This window comes from Akebia trifoliata, chromosome 16 (assembly GCF_017979445.1).
Source record: "Akebia trifoliata isolate Shusen 1 chromosome 16, ASM1797944v1, whole genome shotgun sequence".
NCBI lineage: Eukaryota > Viridiplantae > Streptophyta > Magnoliopsida > Ranunculales > Lardizabalaceae > Akebia > Akebia trifoliata.
Window position 1 is genome coordinate 17,019,477 of NC_141390.1, and position 8,475 is coordinate 17,027,951.

The 8,475-nt window shown below is 34.3% G+C and overlaps 1 protein-coding gene across 6 annotated transcripts in view; it reads right to left on the bottom strand.

The window, feature by feature from the left end:
• Positions 1–8,113, bottom strand: part of LOC147382664 (disease resistance RPP13-like protein 4) — a 71,602-nt gene extending 63,489 nt beyond the window's left edge. The window contains exons 1-3 of one of the 6 annotated variants that reach the window (XM_086429234.1): positions 5,225–8,113; positions 5,060–5,101; positions 3,695–4,051 (exon numbers count right to left, since the gene is read on the bottom strand). In XM_086429234.1, the coding sequence (XP_086285360.1) occupies positions 6,347–7,933 (1,587 nt within the window). In that variant the 5' untranslated portion in view covers positions 7,934–8,113 and the 3' untranslated portion in view covers positions 3,695–4,051; positions 5,060–5,101; positions 5,225–6,346. Of the gene's footprint in view, positions 1–3,694; positions 4,052–4,095; positions 5,108–5,224 lie in introns of those variants that run through there. The other 5 variants (XM_086429232.1, XM_086429231.1, XM_086429230.1 and 2 more) reach the window with 5 other exon arrangements.
• Between the last annotated feature and the right edge of the window lie 362 nt (positions 8,114–8,475).

Consider the following 8,475-nt stretch of genomic DNA (forward strand, 5'->3'; position numbering starts at 1 on the left):
AAGCTAAAACATAACTAACCCGGGTTTAGTGATTATTTAGGTTTCATTGGCACAGCTCTACTTTCAATGGAAGTACTTCTGTGGAATCACTTTTATAAGCCCAGTCAAGTAGGAGTAAGCCCAATCCAAATGAACCTGACAAATTTGATGCACATCCAGATTGGATGAGTTCTAGTTGAGGACCTAAAATTTTTTTTAAAAAAGAATACCCTATAACAGTCGGCAACCGTAGCCTTTAAAAAATATTTTTTTAATAAAATACCCTATAGCGACGGCCAATAGCCGCTGTCGCTATAAGTCCATATACCGGCTGTTGCTGTATGTATTTGCGACGGGTTTTTCCTCTCTAGCGACGGTCGGAGACCGTCACTATATCCTTAAATTCTATGATTTTTAACCGCCGATTATTTTTTCGACAAGCCAAAATTTGACAGAAGAATTCGACGGTCGAGACTGTCGAATTGTCCCATAATTCGACGGTCGAGACTGTCGAATTGTCCCATAATTCGACGGTTTTGGACTGTCGAATTTTGAATTACCCTCCACAGATGCTACATTTTTTTGTAATTTCTTTAAATTAGAACAGTTTCTTAGGCTTAAAATTTGAAGGCTTTGAAGATTTCCATTAGAAAGTCTCTCTAATTCAAAGTTTTGTATCTGTAGACAAACGAGGTGCTGCCGTGATCCTATCCCATTTAACCAATCTGCTGTAAGGGGTTGAGATAAATATTTAAAATGAATATTCAAAACCCTTAACCATTTTAATTGGCATAGATTTGATCCCAAATTTAGAACAAACTCCTCACTGTCTTCTAAATAAAACCCTCATATCGTTCGCAACAATTTCAAATTGGTTTGCTCGGATATGAAGAGATTCATATCTGTGTTCCTTAAATTAGAGAAACAAATCCTTGTGCTACGTTAAATCCAACATCCTCAAAATACAAACAGAAAGAGAAGAAAAAAATTGTTGAGAAGGTTATCTAGGAATCTGAAGAGTACTCGAGTAATCAGGTTGATGATGACCAGGGAATCTTAGATGCCGAAGAAGCTTTCTCCAACTATGTCAGTGATGTGGGATCTAACCCAAATTTAGAGAACAGATCAGGCTTCAGAGGATCAATTCAATCAAGAGATCAAGCGGGGCAACACAGTTGTAGAAACTCTTCAAGGTAAACATAAAGCTTCTTATTCGTAGTATTTTGAATTTATTGACATGGTGTATCCCTTGGTTTACAGATCTGTGTAACCATAATTAGCTTAGAAGTCTTACTATTGTTTCTTCATTTTGTGGGTGGTGACATTACATGGCATTTGATCAGTTTTTTTCTTTTCTCGATTTGTTTCATGGCTTTTCATCTTGTGCTGGTGTACTTGAAAGAAACTTTTTTTTTTTTGATAAAATCTGATTTCATAGATCTATATTTGCCTCTGTTATATGATTCATATGGGGCATAAAGGATGTCGAACATGACTTTTACCTTCTCCCTCTTGCTGCAACTACTGACTTGGATGCGGCCCATGTCACTTCTGAAATCTTGTGATTTATAATGTCATATAAAATTAATTCTGAGTTTAGATTGTGTGGTAGAACCCTTGAGCATAATTTGATCAACGTAAATTCAACTGTTAACCATCTTATGGCAAAACTTAGCTGAACTTCATCCATTACACGAATTTGAACATGTGTATGAACTATAAACACGAAAATCATTGACTTAGATTTCTATGGATCTGTCTTGTCCTTTGCGGGTCTATAATTGTTCCTATATGCATCAGAGTTTCTACCAATTTATGGTGTAACTCAACCATGGCGCTTGATTTTGTAGGGAGGAGTAATGTTACTGGACATTACTAACATTCACTGAGGTGCATACTAAAATATCGGCATCATCATCATCATCATCATCATTGTTGTTGAAGCCTAATCTAAATTTGTCTTAATCCATCCATACCTTCTGTTATTATATGTGTGTGTATCAATTTATGGTCTTCTGGGTCTTCTTCACTCTTTAATTAAGAACCTTAAACTAACAAATTCAACTTTTTCTTAGTTTAACGTCTGTTAGAGAAATTTCTAAATTTCAAGCAATAGCTGATTAGTGATATTGAGATCCTCAATTTCTGTTAATAGTTCATAGTAACAAAGTCACGTTTGGGAATAATTTGGTAGGTAGAACATTCAAAGAAAAGGAAGACTGGAAAAATATATATTAATAATTATGATAAAAATATAAAAATGTAAGTTTATATATTAAAAATATATTATATTAAGATTATTTATCTCATCAATCCTCATAGCCCATCCATAATTGAAGAAGATGTTCAGTCACATCTATAAGTTTATGCTTGAATAGGTTCCCATGCTGATAAAATAGCATATTCGGCTTATAAAACTGATGGAATGGATTGGTAAAGTACTTTTTGGTAACACTATCCAAAATTGCCCTGAGTGGCTTCATGGGAAAAATTAGATTTTGAATTGTAAAGCTCATTTGTTAAGTGCGATAGTTTCCAGAGGTACAAAGGAAAAAAAACAGGCAGTTTCAACTGATGGCACATTCAAGGGAATCACTAAACGTCATTTTTCCTTTAACATATTCAATATTTGCGATCTTTCCCTTAAAAACAACTTACAAAACCCTATCTAAGACTTAACATAAATGAGGTGAAATATTTTAACATATATCACTATTTCCACTGAGTCTTCAAAGTGATAACATGCTATGTCTTCGTCTCTAAGACTTAACATAAATGAGCTAAATGCCATGGCCTTGAACATCTTTTGAACCCCTTAAGCTTTTATTTCCTTGAAATTTGTCATCTTCAATGCTGTTTAAGTAAAAATACCTGCCTTTTCTACCAACAATCCTTCATAGGCAAACTTCAATCCATGGTTTTCACCCTGAGCCTTAACCTGTTGTTGAAAACCCTTGATATTTCTATTTAAAATCAGTTATTTCGTCTTCTTCCCCCAAAATTCATATGACCTTCTTGAGATTTGTAAGTTTAGCTAGATTTATGTTTCATGACCCAAGTCGGATACAGATCCATCCTTAGATTTGCCCGATCCAAATTTATATTGCTTTGAAAACTATAAAGGTCATTTTATTTTATTTTTTTTATTTTTTTTTAATACCCTTGTTTTACAGTATGAAAAATGAGAGTGTAAAATGGTAAAATAGAATAATATTACAAGCTTGCAAAAGAGTATCATAGGCTAAAAAATCGAACATTCAAAACTTATCCGATTTGACCCAACCAGGGTCGGATCAAGATATGGTATTAGTTAGTAGGATTCGAGAAAAAATCTTATCAATATAAAAATTCCAACTTAATTTGAATATGGATATAATACTCATGTCCCACTTGGGTCTGAACCATTTTATCTCCTACTTGGCAAAATGATCCGAAGTGAATACAAAATAACAACAATGAACTAGTTTGAACATCCTTCATGAAGGCTTGCATTTGAAATAAGTTCATGTTTGGATACAATTATTCTTTAATTTGAAGGAGATGTTTGGAGTTTCTTAGAAAATAGACTTTAGACATCATTATTTAAATGATATTTATAAGAAAAACCTGATGTCTGTTCTTCGGATAAAAAAGTGTGTTAAAGACGGTTTATAGATATCGGATTTTTCAAATTGATGTTTAAACTTTAAAGATCAAACATAAATCAATGTCAAAAGTTCCGCACTTTTTTGCTCGATCCCTTCACTCATGAAAAATGCACTTTGGATGTCATTTTCTCAAAAACTGATGGTTGTTTAAAAAAGAAAAAAAAAAGTGATGTGAAAGTATTTTTTTTGTGATAGTTAATTATAAAGTATCAACTGATTCTTTATTTACATTTAATGGTATCTGGCCATTTAAATAGAATCCAACAGTTATATCTATTTCAACAAGCAATAATCCCAGACTTTACACACATCACAACACTACAATAATTTACCAAAATGCCATTTCTTGTTTTTCCCAACTGCAATACCTAGAAGCAATTCCCAATCATAGAAGCTGGCAACATTATCAAACACATGCCACTGATCTGGATCAATAAAAATATTTAAAATGATTTAGCAAGATAACCCATAATTTGAGACAAAACAAGTCGAACAAGTCAATTTGATATTACGGACAACCGGACAAGATGAGAAATCCATGAGTCTGAATGATTGGATAAATGAAGAATATTAAGGGCTGGCTCATAGATCAAGTGGGCTGCCCGCTTTAAAGTTTTTTTCCATAACAAGTAAGGGCAGGATAATAACAATAATAATAATAATAATAATAATAATAATAATAATCATAAGAGTGAATTACCATTTCCTGAGCTGAAAATGAATTATTTATTATTCGAGCTAACTGTTCATTTTAATTACCAAAACGTTAATGATCATGTTTTCGTTAAAAAAAAAACCCAGAACTCTAACGATTTCGACGGTTTTAAAGTGAGTACCATTTCGCAAGTTTAAAGTGACAATTTCACAGGTTTAAAGTGACTATTTCCAATTAGTCAATTTAAACCTGGCCGAATTTGTTATCTTTCAAGTTGTGGTAATTAAAATGAACAGTGAGCTTGGATTATAAATTCTTCAAAAGTTGAGAACTTTTTCGTAAATATCCCGAATAATAATCTTTTTTAGGATGGAGTGGAATCAATAGTAAGTGATGTGAAACTTGTTGGTCCGTGCTCATTTTTGTGAAAACATGAATATATTGCAAGAAATAATAGCTTTGAAGGGACATTAAAAAAAGAGACTTGTTTTATACAGGAGTGATAAAATCCAAATGATACATAATTTACAACCAAACTTAAAAAGATTTCTGATCGACTAATCCTTCCATCAAACTGACAGTTAGGAAGATTTGGATTCCAAAACAAAACAAAACAAACAAAAAAATGTATCCCAAGGAAAAAGTGGAGTCATCCCTAGAAAGATATTACTCATTTCTAGAAATATGTAAGTTTCCTCCTATCCTAACCATCTGTTTAATGGAGAAAAAGAAAGAGAGAAAAAATTAATATGCAAACATTTTGAAGGAGGGTACTTACATCAAAATGAACAGATTAATCTTTCCTCCAACTGCCCAAGTACTGGCCCTACAAATTATTCATCCAAGTGAAAACAGAATGCTTTCATCCAAATCAACTATTATTAATGAAAATTTAAAACTAGAAAAGCCCCAATAAAAATAAAAATAAATTAAATATGCGAACCTTTTAAAAGGAGGGTATCGAAATTGAAGTGTACGTACACAGTTCATTCTTTCCTCCAAGTGCCGCTACCATCTTCATCCAAGTCCAAAGGGAATGCTTTGAATTTTGGGCAGTAGAAAACCTTTAGGAGTCTTAAAAATGGCATTGCCTTTTGCATTCTCGGCCACTCCTCCTCCAATTCGTATAGGCAGTGAAGGTATAAGACTTCCAATTTCCAGACAGTTGTTGTATTATTGTTGTTAGAAACCTCATCATCTCCAAAGAATTCTGGACTCATATGCCTGAGATATTTACTATCATAAATAGTAAGATACCTTAAATTGGGAAGAGAGGTTGGACTGAGCCAAATAGGTGTCTTTTCTCCTACTTCTCCTTTAAGATATAACTCTGAGAGCTGGTTAAGAGGTGAGAGTAGTTGATGATCTACTTTCCTTGCTAGTCGCAGTCGTTCTTCTGCACCATTGTTGTCGTCGTTGTTGCTTGGAAATTGTATATACAACCACTCCAATTGTGTGAGCTCTGACAACACCTTCAGCTCCCCTTGTTCTATTCCATCTTCTGAATCTATGGAAAACACAAGTTCACTGATTTGAGTCAATTTTTTCAACCCAGAAATGCGAAACCCCCCATCCTTGACTTTTGAATTCACAGTAAAAGAGAATATACACAGTTGTCGAAGGTTTCCAATCTCACTGGGGAGGAATTCTATGCACTCACAACCTAATAAATCCAAGGTGCATAATTTCTCCAAGGATGCTATATTTTTTGGCAATCTCTTTAAATTAGGACAATTCATTAGGCTTAAAATTTGAAGGTTTTGACAGTTTCCGATAGAATCTGGAAGTCTCTCTAATCGGGAGTTTTCTATCCGAAGACAAACGAGATGCTTGAGTGATCCTATCCAACTCAACCAATCTACTCTTTTAAGAGTCTCCTGAGATGATAAATCCTTAAAACAAATAACCAAAACCCTCAACCATTTTAATTGGCCTAGCTTTGATTCCAGATTTAGAACCAACTCCTCACTCTCTTCTAAATCAAACCCTATTATTGTCCGCAATGATTTGAAATTGGTTTGCTCCTCGGATATAAAGAGATTCATATCTGTGTTCATCACCATACCTACTCGACGACGTGATTGCATTTGGATAGAGGAAAACTCCCCCCCTCATTTATCCAAATAAAATTTTCTTCCCCTGCAACCCTTCTAATCATTTCTCTTACCATATCATGTACTCTAAACCAAACATTTTTTGTCCCAAAAGACTCAAATTTTACAAGTAATAAACATCGGCTGATTAATTCTTCGAAATAGTCTCTCCCAATATCATATGCAGTCCTTCCTTGTTTCCCTACTCGAACAAAGCCCTCACCAATCCACCAAGAAATGATATCTTCAGATAATATACTATAATCTTCAGGATATACAGCCAAACACAGCAGACATGGTTTCAGATGAGAAGGAAGTTCATCATAACTTAATTGTAACATAGAAAAGATTGGTTCACCTTTCTTGTCCAATTCTTTGCTTAGGTTCTTAGATATTCGCTCCCATTCCTTGGTCGAACTTCCTTTATTTATCATCATTCCTCCAACAACCTTGATTGCCAATGGGAGTCCTCCACATCTATCAACAATCTCCTTACCGATATTCTCAAGCTCTGAATTCGTACACTGACCTCCTTCCACTGAAAATGCTGTTCTGATGAATAATGACCAACTATCCTTATCAGAGAGAGGTCGTGAATGATGTGTGCGTGACTCAGTGGCTCCCATTAAGCGAGCCACATCCACATCCCTTGTTGTGACAATGACACAACTACTGCTGTGAACCAAAACTGCTTTCAAACTTTCCCACCATAAGCCTTCATCTAGTCTCCATACATCATCCAGGATGACCAAACATTTCTTCTTCTCCAATATGTCCTGTAGTTCCTTCAGTAAATCATATAAATTGATGTTCGAGAAATCTCTGGACCCGCCAATTTTTTTCAACATAGTCTTGATTGACTCTTCAAATTTGAAAGTTTGTGAAACAGTCACCATCAAGATATGATCGAAGTAACGCTCCACATCAGCATCATTATGTACCTTTTGAGCAAGGGTGGTTTTTCCAATCCCACCCATACCGACTATTCCAATGATGTTCAACGGCAAACCATGTGGGTTTAAAACCCACCGTTTAATTTTCTTCACATCTTCCTCCAGGCCTACTATTTCAGCCTTTTTCATTAGAATTGGGTAAGTCGCCGGTCGATTACTTCCTAACTGCTCTTGGTCCAGAGGGATAGGAGGAGTTGCAAGAAGGTAAGAACTCAACCTACCTCTATGAGTCTGTATTTCTTGATTTATCCCACCAAGCTTCTTTCCCAATCTATAACGGAATTTCCAGAATGAAGGAGAGCAATAACGCTTGAACTTTGAGATCCTTTTTCTTCTTACTAAAAACAACTTGCAATCTGATAGAATATCCTCTGCATCATATAGTAACTCTCTCAATTGTCCCACACAAGTCTTAAGAACTTCATTTTGGTCCTTCCTCCTTACTCTCTCTACTTGTTTGATGTAGCTCTGCATTAACTCGAGCTCTTGATTCACAATCTTAAATTGCTTGTGGAATTCAAGCAGATGGCAACTTTCATTTAGGAGACTTTCAACCAGTTTTTCTATGAGAATGTTTAGGATTGCATCCGCCATTTTCCTGCACATTTTTTAACAAAATATCGCAATCTTTTAAAATGTAAAATTAGGAAAGGACAAAATTAACAACTTAAAAGTAAAATATAGTGTCATTGGCTATAGTTATTCCAATAGTAGAGAACAAAACTAAAGCATTAATAGTGCAAGCAAATAGTCCAGGACTTTAATATTAATCTTTAAATTGAACTTCAAAATCAAACAATGAAAAACGGGAGATTAATGGTTTGTTTATTTGTGCATTTGTTGGGTAATCAATTTTTGGTTGAAATCCAAATTTTCCACGATCACAAGTATATATTTTCTTAATCTTTCAATCTGTAAAAGAATTTTCCATGGGTAGAGAATTCTCTTAGATTAAATCCTTTCGCCTATGATAAAGTTTTTTCGACCAATTAATCATTTGCCTCCGAAAACAAACATATCCTAATATAGAATACATGAGCTTATGTTTCTATCTTTCAGAGTTATGTATACTAAGATTAGAAACGTCGTTGCTGAGATAATTAATAATTACTAATAAAAATCTATCTATTTCTTGTAAATTTTAGAGA